Source organism: Physeter macrocephalus, chromosome 20 (assembly GCF_002837175.3).
Source record: "Physeter macrocephalus isolate SW-GA chromosome 20, ASM283717v5, whole genome shotgun sequence".
NCBI lineage: Eukaryota > Metazoa > Chordata > Mammalia > Artiodactyla > Physeteridae > Physeter > Physeter macrocephalus.
Genome location: NC_041233.1, coordinates 101,091,833 through 101,116,820, shown reverse-complemented (window position 1 = coordinate 101,116,820; position 24,988 = coordinate 101,091,833). Strand labels below are relative to the sequence as shown.

Below are 24,988 nucleotides of genomic sequence, written 5' to 3'. Positions count from 1 at the left end.
AGCCCATAGCACAGGGAGATCAGCTCGGTGCTTTGTGACCACCTAGAGGGGTGGGATAGGGAGGGTGGGAGGGAGGGAGACGCAAGAGGGAAGAGATATGGGGACATATGTATATGTATAACTGATTCACTTTGTTGTAAAGCAGAAACTAACATACTATTGTAAAGCAATTATACTCCAATAAAGATGTTAAAAAAAAAATAGATAAAGTCAGAGAAGCTGGCCGGGAGACAGGAGCCTAGACACATTGAGTGCCCATGTAAATCCAAAAAAAAAAAAAAAAAATTCTTTTTAGAAACACAGGTAATTATTTATTCAGTTATTTTCTGAATCTGAAAACATTGTTAAGTCTCACCAGTTTATGTGACATAATACAATAAGAGGAGACTGTTTAGGTCCCTTCAAATTCCAGCTTTCATAAGTGAAATAAGTCAGACAGAGAAAGACAAATACTGTATGATAACCAATTATATGTGGAATCTAAAAAGAACAACAAACTTGTGACTGTAACGTAAAAGAAACAGACTCACAGATATAGAGAACACACATTTATCTGTTCCAGTGGTTTACACAGTGGGGAAGAGGAAGGGGGGAGGGGCAATATAGGGGGAGGGGACTAAGAGGTACAAAATATTATGTATTAAATAAGCTACAAGGATATATTGTACAACACAGGGAATATAGCTGATATCTTATAATAACTATAAGGGGAATATAACCTTTAAAAATTATGAATCACTATAGTATACACCTATAACACATAATATTATACAACTATACTTCAGTGAAAAATGTTTTTAAAAAGTCAAGCTTTTTTTACACTAAGACCTTCAAATGAAGAAAATGAAACCTTTCCCCAGATCTACACCCTACAAGTTAAGCATACTCACCTGTCAGGGTCTATTTAAAAAATAATTTTTTCCGATAAAAGATTGCTTTCTCCTAAGCATCAGCACAGGACATTTCCTCTATTTGTCACTTTCTTTCAAAGTCTTAAGTTTAAAAAAAAATGTCGCTGACACTGAAAGCAGCAGTGATGTAAAGTGAAGACGTGTATGATGCACTCATGCATGTTTCTCCCAGATCTATGGGAACAAGATGAGGCGACATGCGAGAGAAATTAAAAGGCTCGTCACCTAGTGGATTCTGGGCAGAGGACAGTCTTTAAGACCCAGCAGCATAGTATTTGTCTGGAGAGGAGTTGTTGCTTTTTGACAGATGAGAGAAATCCCCTTTGCGCTGGCTGTGGGAAGAGAGAAGTGAAGTCAGTCCCCTGGTGGTGAAGTCTAGTAAAACAGCGAAGCACGAGGAAAATTTTTCTCTTCCTCTCTGGCTTCTCTCTCTCTCTCTCTCTCTCTCTCTCTCTCTCTCTCTCTCTCTCTCTCTCTCTCTCTCTTCTCCTCTGTAGGAGCCACCTCCTATTCTCTCAACTCTTTTAGCCTAACCTTCAAAGGAGAACGTTCCCTTCAGACTTGATCATCTTTTTTTCCCCACTGAGAGAATACCTCGTAGCTGCAAGACATTTTTTAAGTCTATGCAGGACTTCGGGGATTTGGTTATCCTGCCACGGAAATTGATCATTGCTGAAGCCTGGGACTCACAGTGTGCTAAATTAGCTACCAGAGTAAGCCTGACCGAGGAAGGCTTTTATCATATACTCTTCTGTTCAGTTTGAACACATTTGCTTGAAATTTGCCGCATGATGCTGTCCAGGGAAGCAGCTTTTTTTCTTGGGATGCAGCAATTCGCTGGTTTCTAAGCTTATTGCAGAAGAAGAAATAATCTTAAATAGAGTGGATTTTTCCCCCGCCCCCCTCCGCGCCCCCCGCTTGATTCCACTGAGCTGTGTTGCACCGCGGTAAAGATCACCTGTCACTAAATCTTTGAGGAAGTAAAACAAAGTGAATTATAACTATTATTTATTTATTTTTATTATTTTTAACTGGCGGAGGCGGCGTGATCACGGAGAATGAGACTGAGAGATGCTGCCAGGGCTTGGAGGAGGATAAAGCTGAGTTTAGGCTGGAAACTAAAAGACTGATTGTTTTTTGGTACAACTTGCCCGGTTCCTCTTCACTTCCTTTAGTTTCGCTTCATGGACAGATCAACAAACCTGGACATAGAGGAGCTCAAGGTACGTGATGTTCGGGGCGGGCGTCGTTCCTTCCTTCCTGGTCCTCGCCTGCTCTCTTGCTCTCCTGTCTGTCTTTTTTCTCTGCCTCTTCGTTGCGCTGCTGGAATAGTTGGTGGCCCCGTGGGACGGCGAGTGGGCATTTGGGGTGAAGTGTACCCGGGCGCGGGCGCCCCTCCTAGGGCCGAGGACGAGCACGGAGGGCTGCTTTCTGGAGTTCGGCGTGCACTCTCGGGCCAGGTCCCCCCCCACCCCTCCTGCTCCTCCCCTCGTCAGTTACAGCAGCACTTTGGGTACCAGACCCGGCGCCGCGGGCCCGTTAACCTCGCCCGGGAAGCGGAGGCGGCGGGCGGCACGGTCACTGCCCGCTGTCGCCTGGTTGCCCAGCAAAGTTGCCCGAGCTGCGCGGCCACGTTGCCCCCTCTTCCCGCTCCGAGCTGCTTGTCCCCTGGCCCGACACGGGGACAAGCCTCTTTCCGCTCAGAAATTCTCAGTACAGAGGCGTCTGCAGCGACGGCTCGTTATCATTCCGTCTCTTCGTGAGACCCCCTTTCTCCCCCCGAGCACTGACACGGTCTCAGCCACAGTTGCGCGGCCCTGGGCACGAGCTCGTGTGCAGTGGGGGGACCCGCTGCAATCGAAGGGACTGGAGAGGTTCCCCCGCTGGCCCGGGGACGCGAGCACAGCGAACGTGCCTGCCCTGAGCACCCAGCGCAGAGCGGGCCTGGGGGAGTGGGGAGGGGCCGGGGAGGGGGGAGTGGGTCTGGGCTGCAAGGAGTGGGGCGGGAAGCGATACCCAGGGAGATTCTGTGCAACCTTCCCACTGTGGGAGAAGCAGCTGTCCTGACCCGCGCGGAGCCCACTCTGCCCCCTCCGTCCGCCGGGTCCTCTCGAGGCACCCTCTCCCTCCCGGGTCCCCGGCTCCACCGAGAGGGCTTGGCTGGCAGGAGCGTTCAGGCTGACAGTATGCCCCTCTGTCTGTGGGCACGGCTTTCAAAAAGCGATGAGCACCGCTACAGTGCCCATTAAAAGAAAAAAAAAACAAACGTAAAAAAAAATCAGCAAACCACAAAATCATTTAAATGTCCCGCTCACTGTAAATGAGAAAACAGGAAAGGGGGCAGTGCTTGGGAGCAACCTTTCTTTTTATTCTTCACTCTTCTTTACCCGCAGGCATTTTCTACCCTCTACTCTATTGCTTCAGGGGATTATTTTACACTAGAGATCAGTTCAGATGGACTCTGTGTGCAGGTGAGGACTTTCAGACGCATCCTCACCAACTGGGGAAACTTCACTAGCAGAGGTTTCCCCAGAAATGTCAGGAAAATGGGTTTGCCCAGTAAGAGGAAAGAGCTGGAGAAATCCCCTGTAGAGGGCAAAAGCCTCTCGTCCGCAGCCTGCTCTCTGCCCTGGCCCACCCGGGAGCCCAGTTCTCCTGGAACGTGCACCCCAAATCTCCTGGTGCTCTAAATTGCATACGAGAGAAAGGCGGCACAGAGAGAGAATTGGCCCTGCCACCCACTGTAGTTGAAGGTGGGGTGGAGGAAGGTGATCAGAACTAAGACACCACTTCATTTAAGACTCGGGGTTTGTTGGAAAAAGCAAATAGGAGACGTATTTGCTGCTCTAGTTAAAGTTGGGGAACAATAAGTTTCTGTGTTACGGCCAAGGTCACCCTCCGTAGACCTTGGCCTGGAAAAGAGGTCTCCTATTATCCGTATACTAAGGTAGGACGCAATGCCTTTGTGCTTGAAAGGATCTCTTGCTGCCTTTTCCCAAGCCTCCCAGTCTCTTGGGAGCGAGGTTCATGAACAACATTTGTGATGTACATTTCATGTAGAAGCAGAGTATCCAGATTATTTTTTTGTCAAATATAGAATATGGTACAGAGACAAGCTTTTGCTCATGGGAAATGGAAGGGAAAAATGATTTGGGGTGATCACTTTCCCTGATATTCCATTAGTTTCCTACCAAGCTTATCCCCCTCTGAACCCTGGCATCACTAAATTTTTTAAATCAGTGAAAGAGCAAACTCACGGTGGAAACTTCTATCAGTTTAGTAGAAGATCCCAGCTTACATTCACTCAGGGCTTCTCACAGCCAGAATGTGCTAGACTCAGTAGAAATTGGAAGAGCTTGTGTGTAAGGAAACATTTTGGCAATGACCTACGGGGAAGAAATGAAGGAATGTCGGAGGCAAAGATCTGTTGAGGGTGCTGAAAAATTATGTGAGGGCCATGATGCTGTGGAAAGTCAAAACTGGCAAGAGAGGAAAGGTAGTCAAACCTTACTAGAAAACATTGAGATCCTCCAGTTTGAGAAATAAAATTTGTGTTGTCATGTATTTGACTACACTCCTGGAACAAGGAGGCTTTAAAACACTTACACTCTGGAATATATACACTTTGCAGAGATGGGTACACTACATGTGGAAAAACTTGTCTGGATTTCCTCTTACCAGCAGAATCCATCGGCTTGGGTTTTCTAGACCATTCCAGTTGAAGTTATTTTCTGGTGGCTTCTTGCTGAAGAGTCCCTCATGTGGAGAGAGGGGAGAAAAAAGCTGGGGATACTTATTTTTGACATTATTTGCTTTTTGGCTTTTCTTCCTGTGATCGAAGGATGCTCACTTTAAGACAGAGTCACATAAGTACTTTAGTTTCTGAGTTGCTTTAAATACATGAAAAGAAAAACAGTGTTCGCTGGGATTTGACGGATAAATAAATGTACGTAAAAAGAATTCCATTTAGCTTAGTTTTAGATCCTTAGTGACATTATTAGTTGAAGCTGCTTGCCTCAGGTTTTAGGAAAGGAAGATTCTGCTAATTCTTCATCTATGTGCCAGACTATTTTCTCTTTATGAGATTTTTAACAAAGAGTATATATATGTTTTTGCTATGCTGCATGTGTGGGTATTGATTTTTAAAACTGCTGTTTAGTAAATAGTATTACCTTTTGCAAGTTTTTAAACTGAAGGTAAGCTTCGATAATTGTTAAGCTATTGCTGTCATTATCATAAAACTAAATTTAATCTGCGTATTAAAAGATTTACTGGTGGGAGACTAACATATAGTTATTTGTATAAAACTTGCTAATGAAGACAAGCATGTTTCATCTTCTCTTCTGCACACACCTGCCTGATGAAACAGATCAGTGTCGAAGGGAGAGAATTCTCATTCAAAGAATTCTGGTCTTTCTTTTCCCTTTGATCTCTGTTTCTTTCTCCAATAAATGTATAACTTTACTCTGGATTTTGCCCTGGTGTTTGTTTTCAAGAAGAAACAACATCAAACAACTCAGCATATGGGTGACTGCTTTGGAAATGTGAGTGCTAATGAATATTGATATTAAGGAAAGTACCCTCTGTCCTGAAATATCTCTGAGTTACAGAGTACTCTTAATAGTTGATATTTAAAAGAATAACTTTAGCTTTTATTTTAGCTCTGGGGTTGCCCTCTTTTAAACTACATATCTTATGCACTGGAACACAGAATGCCACTAATTTGTAGAGCTGGCACTTACACATTTGCTTTTTGTAGTGTTTATTTGTAAGAGATATTAGGCTGAGTAAATGGTGTGTTTAAGTAACACATATGTCTTTGGCGATTCTTTTACTTAGCTTTTGAAATATGTTTTAATTCACTTGTATTTGACAATCAAGAAATTATGCTTTCAGATGCTAAGTGTATATTTGTGGATAACTGTAAGTTGCTTTGAGATCAAAAACATAAAACACATCAGGAGTATAGTACAATATTTGCAGTATTATACCAGCTGTTATTTATTTATTGGTCAGGACTGTTCCCACTAAAGGAAATGGGATGATTAGCTAGAAGTTAAAAGTTAAAATGGAATTTTTCCATTACGTGTAGAACATAAACAGTATGCTTCTGGAATATTTTCTTAATTATCAATTAAGGTACACAATTATAAACTATATAGTTATAAACGGCATAGTTAATCCTGAGGTGCATGAGACAACTTTTCAATAAATATAATTGTACTTGTTTGAGTTAATTAAATATAGTTCAGTCACTGTTGTTTAATTTCATCTCTTTCATTTAAATAAAATTCCATTTACCAAGATCTTGAAACTTGCCCTAGATAGGTGAGGTAAAAGCTTCCCTGAATAATACAACTGGGTCATTAAGAAAGTGCACGGGTGAGAAATGATAATCTAGCCAAAGAATGCATAGGTGTTTAAACAAGTGGTTGATTGAAAAATGCTGAGGTCTAAAACCAAGTCTCATAGTACATTCTTCTACAATTTCAATCAAATAAGAGAGTTGGCACTTAGAAGAATTCTAAAAATGTTTTTTTTTTTTTTTTTTTTGCTTCATCAATAAACCACTCAGCCCAGGAAAGTCGGCTTACTGCAGTGCAGGAGGCTTTGTGATGAATGTAAGTAGGTGGTATTTTCTGGTTAGTCATTCCATAGTGAAAAATAGTACTCTCCAACAAATGGCATATTTTTAGCAACCTGCCTTATATATTCATTTCTTGGATTAGAATAAGGAAACTTAATTGTGAGTACTGAATTATTTGACCTCTTTCACATCTAAATGAATTATAACTTTTGTCCATCCAGGTCAAGTTCCAATTCTCTTTTGATAACAGGGACCAATCACAAAGATGGATAAACTGTTAACCTTGATTTCTTTGTATGAAGAGTGTAGACTTGTTTCACTGAAGTTAAAGTAAACTTCAAGTAGCCCTAGGGAAACATTCATTTTTTTTATACGTCTAGGAGGAATGAGGGAACATTTTTGATATAAGTGGAAAGAGAATTAAGAAAAATACCTTTGGGCTTCCCTAGTGGCGCAGTGGTTGCGCGTCCGCCTGCCGATGCAGGGGGACCGGGTTCGCGCCCCGGTCCGGGAGGATCCCACGTGCCGCGGAGCGGCTGGGCCCGTGAGCCATGGCCGCGGGGCCGGCGCGTCCGGAGCCTGTGCCCCGCAACGGGAGAGGCCGCAGCAGAGGGAGGCCCGCATACCGAAAAAAAAAAAAAAAAAGAAAAATACCTTTGAGGGAAGTTGTGCAAGTGATAATTTAGAGGGAGGCCCGCATACCACAAAAAAAAAAAAAAAAAAAAAAAAAAGAAAAATACCTTTGAGGGAAGTTGTGCAAATGATAATTTTAGACATCTTCGTTGGGCCACTGTCATCACTAAGTGTATATTCCAATCTCTGCATTGGCTATTATAGCTTTGCTGATCTCCAGACTTTACCAATTGAAAATACATCAAATTTTGAAGGCCCAGTAAAAAAGAATATTTTAGGATTTATGGACTCAAAATCATAGCTACCCAAGATGGCTTCATGCTGTAAGACAATAAATCAGCATGCGTCTTTGGGGGCTTGCCTTTTATATAATATTTAGTGAGGTGTTTCTCATACTGTATTGGAATTTCAGCTAAAATACGATTTAGCAGAGCTTACAACTTTAAGTTCCTAAGGAAAATGACCATGTACTTTTGTTCAAATCTCTGTGAAGTTTTTGAGTATATGCATTTAAATAGGTAACTGTATAAATGAATAAATGTTTTGTGTCAAAATACAAGTTTTTAAGTTTCATTCTTTAGAATTGTGCTTGATTTGTGACAAAATTCTTAGCTTCTAAATCTCCATGTGACTAAAAGTGAGCTACCTCATTTTATACAAGTACAGATTTTAACATACTAACATCTAAGTATTTTACTCTAAGTCTCTTCTTTTTCTTGGCAAATGTTTAGAAGCATGAAGTAATCTTATATCCTCAGTGAAACTTATTAGAGACTTCTAGGCCAACCACAGAATGAACAAACTTAAGGATTACCATCCCTCCAAGAGAATTACAGAGACTCCCATCCTAAAAATTAAAAACTGTGCTAGTGTCTTGAGAGTTTTCTTGATACTCCTAAATGATATTTTTGTAGATTGACTGAAAAATATTGTAAGCCCTGCTCTGATTTTAGAACATTTATACTGCTTTGTTGGAATTAAATAGGTTATCTAGAGTGTTCTATGCCAAGGTGAGATCAGAAATCTTTTTTAAGTAAAGGATTTCATTATCTAGCCAGAAGAGCTTTAATTGCCATGGCAATGCCCATCAGTGAAACAGGAGCTGAAGCTTCAGCCTTAGACATTAATTGAAACAATCACCCCACACCAAAATGGAGTTCAGTGGCATTTGGAAGTCAGAAGCATCCCAACGTACTAAATCTCTCACTCCAAATCTAACAGCTTGTAACCTTTAAGGGGATTGATTGGTATGGTGGGAAGGGCACAGATCTTGTTGAAGGAGAACTTAGAAGACCTTGTTTAAACCCTGGCTTTGCCATCAACCAGAAGTGGCCCCTTGGGTGTATCACAGGTTTCTCAAGTGATGGTGGTATCGCAAGGTAGGAATTGGATCTGATTCCCGGGTTTTGTTGTAATCATTTTTAGCCACAGCTAAAGAACTTGTTCAAACAGTATCTTCTAAACAAGTGCAATATCTAATACCGATAAAAGGGGAGCAGTTCTGGTGGGGGCAGGAGAGGTTGGGGGCTCTGTCTAACCCACTTCCCCTTTGCCCCTGCACTTGACCCCAGGACATTGCCTAGAACTGTAAGACTGAGGAACACAAAGTAAAAACCTCAGGACCAGTTGATCTCTATCTTCCAAGTCTGAGAGTCTAGGGCTCTGAATACTTTTTTGAGAATGACATTTTTGTGCCCTCCTGGAAGAAAATAATTTTCAAATTGATAAATAAAGTTAATATGGCTCTTTTTTTTTTTTTTTTTCTGCGGTACGCGGGCCTCCCTCTGTTATGGCCTCTCCCTTTGCGGAGCACAGGCTCCGGACGCGCAGGCCCAGCGGCCATGGCTCACGGGCCCAGCCGCTCCGTGGCATGTGGGATCCTCCCGGACCGGGGCGCGAACCCGGTTCCCCTGCATCGGCAGGCGGACGCGCAACCACTGCGCCACCAGGGAAGCCCCAATATGGCTCTTTTTATTCCCCAACTATAGCCTCATTTGAACATCATAGTAAGTTTGTCTGTTGAATATTATATTCTCATTTAAGGGTACCAAAATGGAGACTCAGAAAAATCAAGTAAAATGCCTACGATCACAGGGTGGATAAAAAATGGAATAAGAACTCAAATCTATGCTCTATATCCAAATACTATGCTCTTATATGTAGGCTTGAATTCCAGGATGTTTGTAGAACTTCTTATGGTAGATGTTTTTCACTGAATTTCTCTAATATTCTTGTTTCAAAGAAAAGTGACAGTATTTGAGCCATACTCATAGTATTTATTCTTGTTACAGAAGAATTGTTATTTCACTTTTAAAAAAATAATATTCTCATTCCTAATCAGTTACTTTGGGTCAAATTACTGTTGGTTGATGTTTGTGGATAAAACCTAAGAGAAAGTGATAGATAAATCATGAATTTAGGCCACTGAAGAACAGTTTCATAACCTTGTACCAATCTTTTAAAATAAACCCTGTATATTTTGTCTGGCTCCATCAGTCTTCCTCATTATCTTGCCTCTTGAACAACTGAAAATAATTTTGATTTTGTTAGGGCCATAAATTGGATTTAACCTCTAACGTGGCTTTGGCATTTCAGCTTGTTGTATGTTTCGTATCAGTCTTGAAATTGAAAAAAAACAATAAATCTAAATGATTATACTTACACTACAATTATTATGTATGTAGCTTTTATGATAGCCCCCAAACCTGGAAATAAATACCAGATGATTTAATCCATAATAAAACTAAAGTTCTCACTGGCAATCTTTGAGACTTAACATACCAACAATCACAAATGAAGATATACAGATAACTGAACATTATTTTGGAGGGACATTTCTTTTCTATGCTTAAGGGGATCAATATTAAGTAATACGGTTTTTGAAGAACACTTTTCAAAGCCTTTGCAAGTCTCAACATTTAAGTGTCTAACTAGATGGTATGATTATATGGTAACACATATTTTCTGCCTAAGAACCATCATTTTCTCTAGTTTCTTCCCTTTCATTGTCAGAGCTAGATTTGGGCATCCTTCTAGAGAACACAGTTGTGACTGGTTAAGTGACATAATGTAGAGTACACAACCAAGTTGATTTGAGCTTTGGTTTCTGGGTGGGAGATCAGGTTGACTCAAACTCTTAGTGCATAGCACAAGCACACCTGCTTTGTCAGTGCCTCGGCTGAATTATCAATGGCTGTAAAGCGCAAACATTCTGGGTTACTCCTAAATAATTAGAAATACAACCTTAAATCCAAGAGAGGCAAGAGCCTACCACCATCTTCTTTGCTGGAGGCATGTAATGCTTCAATATTAACCCACACCTTTTCATTATCTTACTTCTTTTCATATTGGTTTTTAAACTCCTGTCTTTGTTTAGAATGGCTAGAAAAAAACATATTATCTATCTGAGATAAAAGAGCCTTTGATTCTTTCTCGGGTAGAAACAACCAATTCAGCTGCCATGAGCAAGTGTGTTTTTGTGAAACATGATTTAATAAATCAATGTAATGAATGGGGAAATACTGTTATCACTGCAATTCCACAAGTTTCTATCTACTCAGAGTATTTGAGGGTTTTTAAAATCCAAGTCAGAAGGAGAAGCTAAATAATCCAAGTAAGAAATTGCTTATCTAAGACTTACTGAATTACATTCTGGGTTTCCACATCCCTCTCAATGTGAGACTCATGAGAGAGTAATACTATCTAGTCTGAGTTACCAGAATTAGTTACGCTTCTAAGCAACCGGTTGGTATTCAATCTTAATCTTTTTCATCATGAAACTGATTGTGTTTTCCACTTTGCCTTAGTTGCTAAAAAGCTCAAAGGCAAGTTTGTGACCCAGCTCTAACAAGTATACTTGTGTCTTAACCTAATTCCTAGCCTCATAATACTTTTTTCTCCCACAATTCTTAAATACTTTCATAAAGAATTAGTGGCCATAAAAGTGTATATGCTTAGAGATTATTAAGACCTTTTGCAGTGACTCAATTATTTTCATAATGTTTCAGTGGACATACCTCAGTATTTCTCATCTCTTCTGAGCAGCTTATACCTCTGTAGGCATTTACTTCCATTTGTCAGGGGCTACAAAGTTTAAAAAGTTTGAATTAGCACGCTGTGTATATCCAGTTTTGCTGTGTACATGATTTCCATTGCACATAATAGCTGCATTACTTGTGAACCTGCTTGCCACAAAATGAAACTCACTGTACACCCAAAGACTGCATTTAGCACTTATGTTATCAAAACTGCTACTTGTTCTAAGACATTCTGTTTTAAATCATTATTATTAGTTCTTAATGTTCTCAAATTTGGCCTTTGAGTAGAATGATCACCTACATTTCTAAATCTCTGCCTTTCTAATGCTTATGACTTTTGTCTCGTGTGGAGACGTTATTTTAAGAAAAGTTAAAATAAATGAGCCCATCGGAATCAGCATATTGTTTAATTTTTTTTCAGATTCGCTTTGTAAAAATCAATGTTTTGATCAGTTGAATTGCTCTAGGCAGCGGAGGCAGTTGGACTTTGAGGTATTTTATCTCATCAAGTTTCTTAAAGTTCATGCTTGTGTCGTGGTTCAAAGAGCAAGCAGTTCCATGAACAGTGTTGTGTCTTAATCATAAAAGTCCTCGTTATTAAAGCATTCTTGGGAGACATTTTAAGCATTTAGTAATTATGTATGTGAACTATACAGCTGGATTAGTTAAACACATTTTTGGCAGGTGGCGAGTACAAGTGAGGATCTTTCATTTGCGTCTGAGCCCAATTACTATACAAACCTTATTTCATTTTAGAAATACTGCTATGTTGCTACATATATATTTATTTCACTTAGTTCCTAAATCAAGAGGAGGTCTTTGCACATAATAAATAAAAACACAACTGACTTTAAAGCGTTTAGCATTGACTACCAGTCATTTTTTTTTCAAACCCGTTTCATATGTATACACACCTGAAGGGAATTTTGGCAACTTTTGGGAAAATATGATTCAAGAATGCTAAAAACGTAACATTATATGCGATGATATTCTATCTCAAATGATTAAGTAGTTAATACTATACTTTAACTTGGTTTCATAGACTTACATAATTGTCAAAATTATCTGTGATCATGCTCAGTGCATAATTTTTTGTCTTCTTTGCCTCATTTTCTGATGTTTAGTGAGATGTCCTACCCATCTTATCTTAAACTCAGTGCTCATTCAAAGTCATAGAACTGTATGTTAAGTGTATTCCAACATGAACAGTGCGATCAAAAATCCAAAGATCGAGATCTCTTTTTTTCCACTTCTTGTTTTACGATGAATAGTATTGGAGTACGGATGAATGAAGGTGACAAGAAGAAACATCAACTAAAATTCGGGAAATTTATCAACAGTTTAAAGATTAATTGAAAAAGAAAGAATGACTCCAAGTAAACAGAATAAACATGATGCTCCTCCCCCAAAAACATTTGACTTAACTGGTAATTCTCTCCTTCTCTTTGGTTTAAATAATCCAGTGTCTAAATTATTACATTACAAAACCTGTGATTCACTATGGTGTTAGTCGACATGACTCATATAGATCTTTGATATATGCATTACCGAATTCTTAGCAAGAATTTGTCTTTTTTATATTTTCAATGGGAATGCAATATATGAACTCTTCCAATTTGATCTTTCACTCTCAAAATCTTTACTTTTTACCCTAAGCTCCAAAGTCCCTATTGCCTGGGATTTTGTCCATGGTATTTTTCAAGTCCCTCTTTATACATACTTTCTAAGTGGTCTTATCTACTCATAGCTTCTATTTTTACTTGCAAGGCGATGATAAGCAATAATACACATCCACCTTACACCTTTGGTGGCCCAAAGACCATATGCATCTCCTCCTCCCTAGTCTTCAACAATCTAGTCTAGAAATCCCTTTCTGGATATTTCACACTCACCTCAGTCTAACAAAACTTCTCCTCTTTTCGTTTAGTGTTTCACCGTTCACTTAAGCACCCCCGCTGGTGCTCTTGGGATCCTTTTCTTCTGATCCTGTTGACTCGTCCCACTCATCTAATTGATCCGCAAGTCCTTCATACCGCAGAGTCAGAGTTCTCCCCTTTTACCTTTTTTGTTAAAACCCTAGATCAAATTCTCATCTTCTTTATTCTGAATTTTTGTTGACTGTTCTCTGTCTTATTCTGGCAATTATGCTGGTCTTATTGCAGTGAATTCTAATGCGATGTTGCAGTTGTGGCCCTAGGGTTAGGGGTATAGTTGAAATCACTGTTAAGGGATTTATACATTCTCTTTCTTATTCTTAGTAAGTCATCTCGGAGTAAGTTGGGAAAGAATGGAAACGGGCGCACCAAGGCTGGGCCTGACGCTGAATAGAAAGGGATTTAGAGGGTTCTAGAAATGCAAAAAGGTACCCTCCAAAATGAAGACAAGATGGTTTCTGTAAGCTAGACCTGATAGCAGCCACTGATTAATTATGACTAAAATGTTCAGGTTGGGAGAAGGGAGCCACAGATCATTTGTAGATAATAGTGATTCATTTTATAGTTTCTTTTTTTGTCTTGATGAAATCTTTGCATTACGCTGTCCCAGAACCATGAATTATGTCAGACAATTTCCTTAGCTGATTTTCTGTACTTTTGACATTTTGATCAGATTTCTTAGAGTCAAACGTTTTTATATGCCTCTGGGAATTTGACAGCTCTGTCTCTGAGAGGTGGCCCAAGGACCATATGCTAACAGAGTAAGCCACCTAACTAGGCAGCGAGGCATAGGAAAAAATATGAAGAAGTCTCAATAAATATAGGCCAAGGTGTTTGTATTCTGAAATGCACATCACAGCTAATGAAATTGGTTTGTTATTGACCTGTAAATCTCAGCCATCGGTTAGATGGCTTCACAGTTATTTTATTTTTATATCCTTAGTCTTTCAGTAAAAGCTACTTCGTCATCACAGCTGTGTTTTAACTGTTCTATGGGACTTATAATATGGGCTAATAAGAGTGAGGTAACCTAGATATGCATATTTCAAAGTAGGAATGGGGAACCAAATCTCACTGAAGACGGCTGGGGATAACGATGGCTAGTGAGGGATCTCCTAAGAAAATGTAACTTATAAGAATGGGGAAGTCCAGGAAGCAAGATCTGTTCATAGTTCTTCAAAGGGAGATTATTCCTTATTAAGGAACCAGCCAGGTTCTTGACACTTTCTAACTGATCTGCCTTTGTCCAGCCTATTCGACAAGCAATCCTCATTCCACAATTCAGATTTCCCTTTTAGGATAAGATAATATTTGGTCCCTCACCAGCTTAAAAGTCTTTGTCGATTCCCCGCTGCTTATTTTATAATCCATACTCCTCAACATGATACAACATGACCTAGAGATAGCTCTATGACCACCCTCTTACCTACTTTCCAATACACACACACATGCATACACACACACACATTCTACAATAATGTCACCGAATAACTCACTTCTCCTTGATCATGCCAGTTCCGTTTCCTCTTTTATAATATTTTATATTCACTTGCCTAGACTACATCTCTGCTTCTTTGCTGAGAGAACTTCTGCTTGTTGACTGGTACCTAGACCCAGGAAGAGATGGTTGTTTCTTTCTTTGTGTTTCTGCACACTTGCATATTTAACTTCACTCTACATTCTTTTTTTTTTGGTATGCGGGCCTCCCTCTGCTGCGGCCTCTCCCGTTGCGGAGCACAGGCTCCGGACGCGCAGGCTCAGCGGCCATGGCTCACGGGCCCAGCCGCTCCGCGGCATGTGGGATCCTCCCAGACCGGGGCGCGAACCCGGTTCCCCCGCATCGGCAGGCGGACGCGCAACCACTGCGCCACCAGGGAAGCCCGCACTCTACATTCTTAACTAAATTCTGTGTGGTAGAAAAAATGGTTGGTATGATAATCATTCTTTTTAGGCTTGGTGAAAATTGCTTAACTGCCAGTAGAAGTTCAATATTTATAAATGTTCTGAGTTTCCTTGAAAAGAATGTATATCTTTTCATTTGTTGGAGGCCAAATCCTATTAGATTAAGTATATTATTTACATAGTTTTCATCTTCCCTAATCTTTCTATTTTGTTTGTTTAAGCTGTAATTATGAAAGGGATATGTTAAAATTTCCTGTTATGATGGCATTCTTGCAGATCTCTTAGCTTTTGCCTTATATATTTGAGACTATGTTATCAGATATGTATAAATTTAAATTGTTATATTTTTCTGGTGAGTTGAGACCATTATTATTAGGTAATGACCTCTTTATTTCTGGTAATTTTATTTTTTCCTGATTTTAATATACAGAGATCACCTTTAACTAAAGCACTGTACTATTACACAACTTTTTTTTGGTTAGTGTTTCTGATGTGTATTTCTTTCATCCTTTTTTCAGCCTCTTTGTTGTAAGTGTAAAATGAAGGTGTTAAATAATTGCAAAGAATCTTTTCTAGTTTTGTGATAGGTAACTGCTGGTGAAAGCTAATGCATTAAATCATTTATGAGCATTAATATCTTAGTGCAAACTTATTTATCAGATTTGCTAGCTGAGCAGGACTCTGGGGGCATTTTTTCATAGGGTAGGATATTTTCCATGACAGAAAAGGAAGAAATTCCTCCCAGTTATTCCCTATCATATCATCACGTCTCATTTTCTCTTAGTGACAGTTTCACATTCCAAAGTAAGTTTTAAAAAATATTTTTTTGTTTATTTTTTTTCTTGCTATAAAGTATATGTTCCATGAAGTCAGTGATCTTGTTTGATCACTCCATTCCCAGTATTTAGATGGATGCCTGGCATAGAGTAAACACTTAGAAGTTTTATTAAATGAATGAAGGAGTGAATAATTGAATGAATGAGGGGGCCTGGTATGAGGTCCTACATAATCAGAGAACAGAAAAAATACCTTGTAAGTGTAGAGAAAGGAATAGGGAAGGGAAACGTGGAATGCTGGAAGTGGGTAAATGCTAGTTGGGGAAAGTGACCTAATTTATGATATCATTTATGATTATTCCTGTGCCAGACCTCTAACATTACAGGAAAAATCTGTAATAGGCTGTCTGTCCGCATCACTGGGATGGCCTGGCCTTCTTCTAATTTTTTGAGTCTAGCTACTTTACTATAGCTAATTGGGGCATGGCGATACATCTGACCCAAGTGGGACCAATTAAATTCCTTCTCCATGGTATATGGATGAAATAACTTGATTTCAACCCTATTGGATCCAATATTCACTTTTAATGGCAAATATGTTTTATAAAGCCTCCTTTAAAATTATCTCATAAAATACTTTGATAATATAACTTACTTGCAAATAATTTTTACAAAGCCCCCTTTAGAATTCTCTTATAAGTGCTTTAACAGTATAACCTACTTGCACATAATTTTGAAAATACCATGCCCTAATTGCAACATAAAGGAGAAATAAAAGGAAATAAGAGGAAAGCATTATCTGATGAGGTTCTATGTTTTTCAAAATGTAAATGCTAGGACACAGTGAATGCAAAAGCTCCCGTTTAAGATTGACAGAGATGTGTGTGCCACTCAAATTCCAAGAGTGGTTTTCCCTGATGATATTTTTTTGAAGTTGTGAAGACCTCTTGGTAAATTCTGAACAAAATAAAAGACAGCAGTTCTTTCCATTTATAGAGATGTTGTATTCCTGGACAGCTCATTAATTGTGTAAAAATTTACTAACTTTTATTTTTTAAATGTGTACAATGGACTAGGATTCAAGCCCCAGTTGGTACACAACTGTTCCACACATTGCTGGGATTTTAGTCTTCTCCCCCCAACCCAATCACTATGACAACCAAAAATGTCTCAATACATTTTAAATATTCATTCTAGGGGACAGTATATCCCCTGTTGGAATTTATTGGATTAGCTGATGATAAATTGTATCTTTTTTTTTTTTAGCATTGCTAGAATTTTTTTTTTTTTTTTTTGAGTTTGGAGCAGAGAAAGGTTTATTGCAAGGCACGTTGCTAGAATTTTAAATGGTTGGAAAATAAGCTTTCAGTCAACTAAGTGCAGTGCACAGCTGTGGACTCTGCTGCTGAAAAAGAATGAAACCCAACAGAGAGGAAAGAATTCCATTCTTTCTAGAGTCCTGTTATATTCCTCTGAAAATAAATTTTGCTTTTCACTCCTCTTCTATCTCCCCTTCCTCATACGCATATTAGCTTATTTTGATTTCTCTCACTTGGGATTAAAATAATCTGTTTTAATACTATCCCTCTCTTCTTAAATCCAGAGGAACTCTGGGGTTTTTCATATTGACTTCTACTTCTTAAAGCAAATACAATTATTTCAATGTACAATAGTTTATGCAGTTTTCTAAAAGCTTATAGCCTAGTTGAGTCTAAACAGTCCAGAAACTGAATGCTTAGGACCTGACTTGTCTCTGACGGTAACTAGCATTACCCAGACTCTTAGAGATGGAGGTGAGGCAGGACCCATTTGCTAGAGCCCTGTGGTTTTGATGTCTTCACTTCCTCTCTTTTCAGTCCCCCTTCGTCACTGCTGTAGAAAACTCTTAGTAAGAAGGCATGCTTGCTACTGTATCTATGATTCTCATACTTCATGGAACAGGACCGTGTAACAAGAAGTTTGGAGTAAGACTTTTATTTTTATAAACATTGGTTTATTTAAAGAGAGCTATAAAAATGACTTTTGAAATCCCAATTCCACATATATTAATTAACTCAAAAACTTCTGGTTTTAGTATATACGTTTGACCAGTGGTCCCCAACTTTTGAGGCACCAGGGGCCGGTCTCGTGGAAGACAATTTTTCCATAGATGGGGGCGGGGGGGAGGGCATGGTTCAGGCATGACGAGAGCGAAGGGGAGCCGCAGATGCAGCTTCGCCCGCTCGCCGCTCCCCTTCTGCTGTGCTGGCCCGGGTCCTGACAGGCCGCGGACCGGTACCGGTTCTTTGGACTCTATTGAGAAAAGTGATCTTCTCCTAGTATTTCAGCTGCTAAGTGTGTTTGTAGATGGATGTTTTCTATTTGTTCTTGAAATTATTTTAAGATTAGTATTTGTCAGTTATAAGTTTATATTAAAAGTACGTGCATTTCAAAGGCATCGTTAAAACCATATGTATGGTCCTCATAAGAGTTATGTTGAACAAAATGAATACATTTTATTTCTTATATCTTTTTACAGCTACCATCAAATTTTTTTTTTATTAAATTTTTTTGTTTGTTTTATCCCCAACATCTAGAAAAGTGCATTACACATAGTAGGTGCTTAATAAATATTTGTCAAATTAATTAACTTTTAAATGAAAGTTGTTTTCTAATACTAATCTTACTGCTCTTCCTCCTCCAAATTCATTATGAGACACAAGTGAGTTTGTGATTAGAAATGATCTATGTGCTCAGGACAGATTTCTCCTTAGTTAAAGCACCTGTTTCATTCAGTATTCCTCTGGGTGAGGTGGATAATAGTCAACATTCAGGTAAATATGTCATCCATTCAGGCTCCTGAGACACTTGCCCTGTTGCGTAATAAAACTATTTGGATAAAAGTGTCACACTTCATCCTGGGGTAAAATTCCCATCACCATCTTGACAGTCATAAAAAGAAAAACACACCTTTCCCAAATGACCAATCTGTTGAATTTGGTATTCAATCTTTACCTGCTAGTAATAGGAAATAAATGATGGTATATGAAAGTAGAACGTCCAGTAGAAGCTTTGTATCAGATGCATCAGAGTTTATAGATTATATTGACTCAGCAGTGTATTTTAACACAGACAAATCAAGATTGTTAGTTTGTATTTTGTACAAATCACAGACTTCCATGTTTATGTAAAACATATCAAAACAAAACTGTTCTGGAGAAATACAAGAGAAAGTTAAGGAGAATAATATCATGACGGTCACCCACACATACAATCTCTGAGAGAGTTCAATCCAGAGAATGTTAAACTCTGAAGAAAAATGAATTTAAATAATAGCTAATAAATATACTATGAAGACAGCCACCCACTTAGCCAAGTATCGTGTACAAAAAGTACTTAATCCATAGTTTTTGAACAGAGTTTAATTTGAGTATAAAAGATCTTTACTTTCCTAATCATGGAAAATTCCTAATCATGGAGTAAAATGAGCTGCAGGCTTCTCATTGAAGAAGAAATCTAATACAACCTAACAGCCTTTGAGAAGCCAATTTTAGCACCCACTCTCTCTTTGCTCAGCTTTGGGGCCACGTAGTCGTGGGTTCATTTCCAGCTTCACTTGTGACCTGTTTGAACTTGGCCAAGTTATTTAACGTCACTAAATGTCAATGTCCTCAAATAACAAAATTGGATAAATAATTGTACCTACCCCTTATAGGTTGTAAGACTAAAATGAGATAGTTATGTGGGTACAGCCATCAGTGATTGGCACTGAGCTATCCATCTATATCTCAATTATTATTTCATTATTATTGTTAGCATGATATTCATGAGAACAGGCAAGCATGAGTGAAACATGATTGAGATGTAAGAAAAAATGAGAGTATTCACCTGAGAAGGGTGGCAGGTTCACCCTAGAAAGAGAAGCTGATGAGCAGGCTGCATGGGACAGTATTGCCAGATGGCCACATACATATCTAGCTTCGGATGAGACTTGTGTTAGTCTTTGCATGGCTGTATGGTAGAACTAAATGCAAGTGCTTGAATTTAATAATATCAAAAGCTCTCCAAAGGTTCTTAACTGCCTAAAGGCAGCTTTTTAACACTGAAAAAAGTCAATCAGCCTACACCTAAAAATATGCATTGGAATGTGTTTTGCATGCATTAAAACCTAATTTCACATCTCACCAAGTTTAACTACTTTTTTGCTCAACTAGTCTCAGATTCTGGATATTTTATTTATCTATAATAGAGCACATAGGTTGTTTAAACTTACACAGGGCTGCATTAAATAGCTATTCTGCCTATTTGTATGCATGCTTTCAGCAATGTTGTTTCCTTGAGATATTTTAAAATCTCAAGGCTTTCATCAAAAACTTAAGAAAAACTATATACCATAAGTAAGTTCCCTCTCAACCCATTGGGGAAAGCAAAATCTAATAGAACAGAAAAATGAAATTTTATTAAAATGCATTCATATTAAATAATAAATGGCCTTTATTTTACATAGAATTTATTGCATGTATGTTTACCAAAGTAAAATTAAAATGACACTTTTCTTTGTTCTGGTGTGCAGAGCACTTCAATATGCAGAGCCTTTGTTTTGTAAATTTTATTGCTATTGCTTCACTTTGCTCAAAGACTTTATACCGGAGAATTTCATCTTTTAATTTGTATAAGTAGGCAAGCTGGTCTACTGGTGTATGCTGATATTTCAAAACTGCCAAGTGGAAAAATGAATGCCTGCAAACTAGGAAAGAAAAAAAAGAGAGAGAGAGAAGGCGTTGCTGGTAATATTTGCTCCACATTTTTCAGTGTTGGGTTCGGGGCAAGGGGAGCAAGGACCTTGATTGTAGCCCTGCCTGGGGTTGGTGTGATTTGTCATGACTGAGAGTCCAGCCTTATGGTTATGGGACTCAAGCTGACACTATCACTGAAATTTCCAAGAAGTTAGTTCAGTGAGTTCAATTCTTATCCAACTTTGTGGGGTTAATATGAGCTGTAATGATAGTCATGTTTTTGATCCTATCAATTTTGTAACATAACATAAGCTCATAAGCAGGACATGATGGCTGAAAGGTAAAAAGAGATTCTATCAGTCTTCTCAAAAGATTGTCTTCAGTATGATGGTAGAATTCTTTATCCTTTGATCTTCGCTCCTGGACAAATATCTTTCCACAACTTTCTTATAGCCTTGTATAAAAAGAAATAGTTCAAGAAAAGGTGAATTTTATTCTCCCCCAATTCTAGCGTTCTGTCTGTTAGTAATTCCATTTCTACTACAGCTGCAACTGTTATAACCATATTTTATCCTTTCACTTCTTTAAAATACTTTACATTTAGAAGATACAATTCCAGGAATCTAAAGTAGCAAGATATTTTCTGTATTTTCTTTAATAGTGAGTTGATAACAGTAGTGATATCAATGTAGTCCTCTTGACAGTTTTCTGGGACTTCTTTATGGTGATACAGAACTTGTACAGGGTCTTTGATATGGCCAACTTCCTTCAGAACAATTTTGGAATAAAGTAGTACATAAAAACTTCCTTTTTCTTGAAACTGGAAATGCCTTTGCTTTCAACCTTATCCCTAGGGAAGGAATTACTGGCTCTGGGCAGATGTTACTCATAATGGGTATCAGAGTAGATGGGGCCATACAGATGTTCTGGACACTCCTGGGCGGCATTAGCTCCATTTTTTCCTAAACTACAAGGGGACATTAAAAATGCGCTCCTGAGGGAGGAAGGCTCAAGCCAGGGGCAAGCGTGAACTTTCAATATTCAACCATCATGAAGGAAAAGTGGCATTCTTGAGAACACTAAGGACTTTTATCTTTGGATTAATGTTTGTACTGCCTCATCACTATCTTACTTTGAACACAGACCCACAACATATTTATTTATTTATTTTTTGGAAAAATGTGTTTAATCAGTTTACTGTCTATAAAAGTGTGTATAATCCTTCTAATGAGTGACTGTTAGTGGTTTATTACTATTCCAGAGCTCACCAGAACTGATCAGAGACTGGTGAGGTCAGACTGCTTTAGTGAATGGTTTGGTTCAGCTTGTCTTGGTGATGCTTTGTAATTTGGACCAAGAAAACTTACACTTACTGCTCCTGTCATGCTTAAAAAGACCTGTGGCAGCCTTCACGATAGTCTCAGATCTAGCTGACTCTAATCATCCTGAGTAACCATTAAGTGGCTAAACCAACCGTAAATTTCTGTAGACCTCGCTAGATAGATGGGTGTGGGCATCCATGTGCTCTAGACAGAGATCTGAAATCTAGACTTCCCTAAAGCAAGTAAAACAGTGCCTGTAAAAATAACAAGTTCAGCAAGATTTTGGTTGTTTTTGTTATATTCAGATAATGGAATTTTCCTGAAACTTAAGTAAGTTTCTTTTTGTGGCTACCAAGTGTGATGAATTTCAGGAAAAGTATTTTATAGGGAGTCTACCTATAACTACTTTTTTTAAGTAGAAAGCTTTATACAAATGCAAAGTACTCACATATTAATCTCTTGAAGAGCAAGGATTATCTTAATTGTAATTCTCATGCGTCTAGTTTAATGCCACAAGATGCTCCAATCTACTTCAGTTAACTAAGAGACTTATAAACTAATTTCTTACAGTGTTTGCATATTCAGCAATCTACATTTTCATTATTTAAAGATGAAAAGAGGAGTTGTTTCAAGATTAAATGTTAAAAGATGCAAACTAACATGCTCATTTAATTAAGGAAGCATGCAGATGAGTGTGTGGGAAGAATATCAACCTTAATATTGTGTTTTATATATTGTATCTGCCACTAGTTTTCATCATAGTCTCATTATCTGAAACATCTCATTTCTTTCTAATTGAAAGAACACCTGCCGTTCATTTCTTATTGAGTTTGCTCTTTTCATTTGCTCTTAGGAACATCTCTAAAGACCATTTGCCAAATTATATCCTTAAACTTGCTTCTTCAGCGTTTGAATGGGCAGCTACCTTGAAAAGAAGTTAAGTCAAAGTGTTCAAAATTTGTGTCTGAGGTTTCTTATATATGACCTCTATAAGGACTATGCCTCTTTTAGGAAGACAAGTTATATATAATGTGAGCTCTCCCACTATTTAGGAAACTGGCCTGAGATTGCACAGGAAGAGAGGTACATGTCTAGCATGACAAAATATTCTGACAAAACCCAAGAACCAATTAGAAACTGTACAGAAGTTTTAGATTTCAAACCTAATTTTTATTAGCTAGTATACTGGATATTATATAAGTGATTATACTCACAGATACATCAAAGATGGAAAAGTCAAAATTACAACAATCAAATGAACCTCAGTGAGTGTTAATTTTCAAAACATTAAATAAAAGAAGCAGTGTTGAGATTTTAGATTTTCCTATAAAGTAAGGTAAATGTTTTAAATAATAATTATCTTTGCTAAAATGTGTGTTTTTAGACTCATATTTTATGTATTCCTTTATGGTAAAAACAAAATATATAAAATTTTCTTTTTATTTATATCTACAATATTTTATAATTCCAAAAAATAAACAATTTTATGTTCTGAATCATTCATATTATAATGATTGTTTTTCAATGTCACTTTTGGTGCCTAACTTTTATTATATATAAAAACAGACTTTCTTTTAGATGGCTGAGCATCAATTAGCATTTTTTTATATTAGAATAAAATTATGAAAGGCTAAAGTGAATATACAAAAGTTTCTATTAGTCAATGAAATTAAAAAGGGGCACATTTTAAAACAAAATAGTGGTAACTTAAACAAATTAAAAACTATCTCTATTCTTAAAGGTCATAGAGTACAGCTGAACACCAACAAAACACTTATAATTTTATGGTTTTAGTAACCATTCATAGCCACAATGCTTAGAATTGTTCATTTTCTTTTTTCTTTTCCAGAGAAATTTTATTTATTAGGAAAGGTAGAAAACATTCTCCTCCTTTTATTAAAGAGTATTCCAATAATTACAAATTTTGAGTTTACCACTTTTCCAACACATATGGCATCATTATATTTTGTAGAACAAGAAGTTCATAGGGTTCATGTCAAGCATCTTCTTGCTTTTTTGCTACCGGAATCCTCTGAAAATTATTTATCAAATGTAAAGAGATTTTTGTATATCCATGAAATTTATGAATCTATGTAGGAATAACACATTTAGGATTCATAACTTGTTTCACGTGTAGACTGATACTGTTTAGTAAATAGAAAGTCACTAGAGAGAATTTTAATTAATATTTTACATAATTATTATTAATACTAATAAACCTATATTAGAAAATTATTTTTTCACAAATATACTTCTTTTTTCTTTGGCTCTTCAAATGCTTTATATGTAGAAACATTGATTTTTTTCTGCAATAAATGTATGTATATTTTCTATATGATTTTCCAAAGGAAAAAAAAAGTGTGTATTTTACTTACTGTATATCTTACTTCTGTATGATGTAACATTTAAAAAAATCAAAACCCCTAGAAGATACATCAACGTATTTAGGGGCAGAGTCACTCTTGTTGCAGTTATGTGGTTAAGAATTTATTTCCCTTAAACTAATTTATTTTAAACTTTATATGGGCTTATCTCCAATTAAGGGGAATTATTTAAAAAAGCATTTAGTTTAAATTATGCTCACCTGATAGAATCAATTTTCTCACTTCTTTCTTTATGTTACCCCTCAATGGTGGGAAAAAGGTACTAAATGATTTTATGCATTTAAATTGTTAATCTTACTGAATTCCATGTATTAGAATTCTGATTTTTATTATGAAGAGCACAAACATCTAGAGGCAAATATCTAATCCAGGTTTCTATGTTTTTTCACTCCAATAGATCTGTGGTCAGCTATAATCTGTTGCACCAAAGAGGGAAGCTAAATACCATCTTTTTTCTTTTTTTTTTTATGATTTAATGCATGAATATGGTGGAATGAATATAAAAGAAAGTAAACATGACATTTTAATAGAGAAAAATGTGAAGAGACTGAAAAGAAAAACACACTAAAATAGCTATAAGTAGAATATACTACCCTTTTGAAAGACAAGGACTTTTATATTAATAGAAAAAAGTTCAGATGTATTGTTTCCAAGACATGGCTCTTCAGACAAAATTGGAAAAGCAGTGTTTTAAATATAGGATAGGCCTGCTATCCCATGCAATGAAAATCAACAGAAAAGAGAAAACATTAACTGGGAGAAAATAATGTTATCTTTTTTTTTTTTT

General features: G+C 37.6%; 1 protein-coding gene across 1 annotated transcript in view; it reads left to right on the top strand.

Annotated features, from left to right (window-relative positions):
• Window positions 1-1,992: 1,992 nt before the first annotated feature.
• SGCZ (sarcoglycan zeta) overlaps window positions 1,993-24,988 on the top strand; it is a 933,024-nt gene continuing 910,028 nt past the window's right edge. Inside the window, exon 1 of the mRNA XM_024131476.2 lies at window positions 1,993-2,134. Within this exon, the coding sequence (XP_023987244.1) occupies window positions 2,096-2,134 (39 nt within the window). The 5' untranslated portion in view covers window positions 1,993-2,095. The remainder of the gene's footprint in view (window positions 2,135-24,988) is intronic.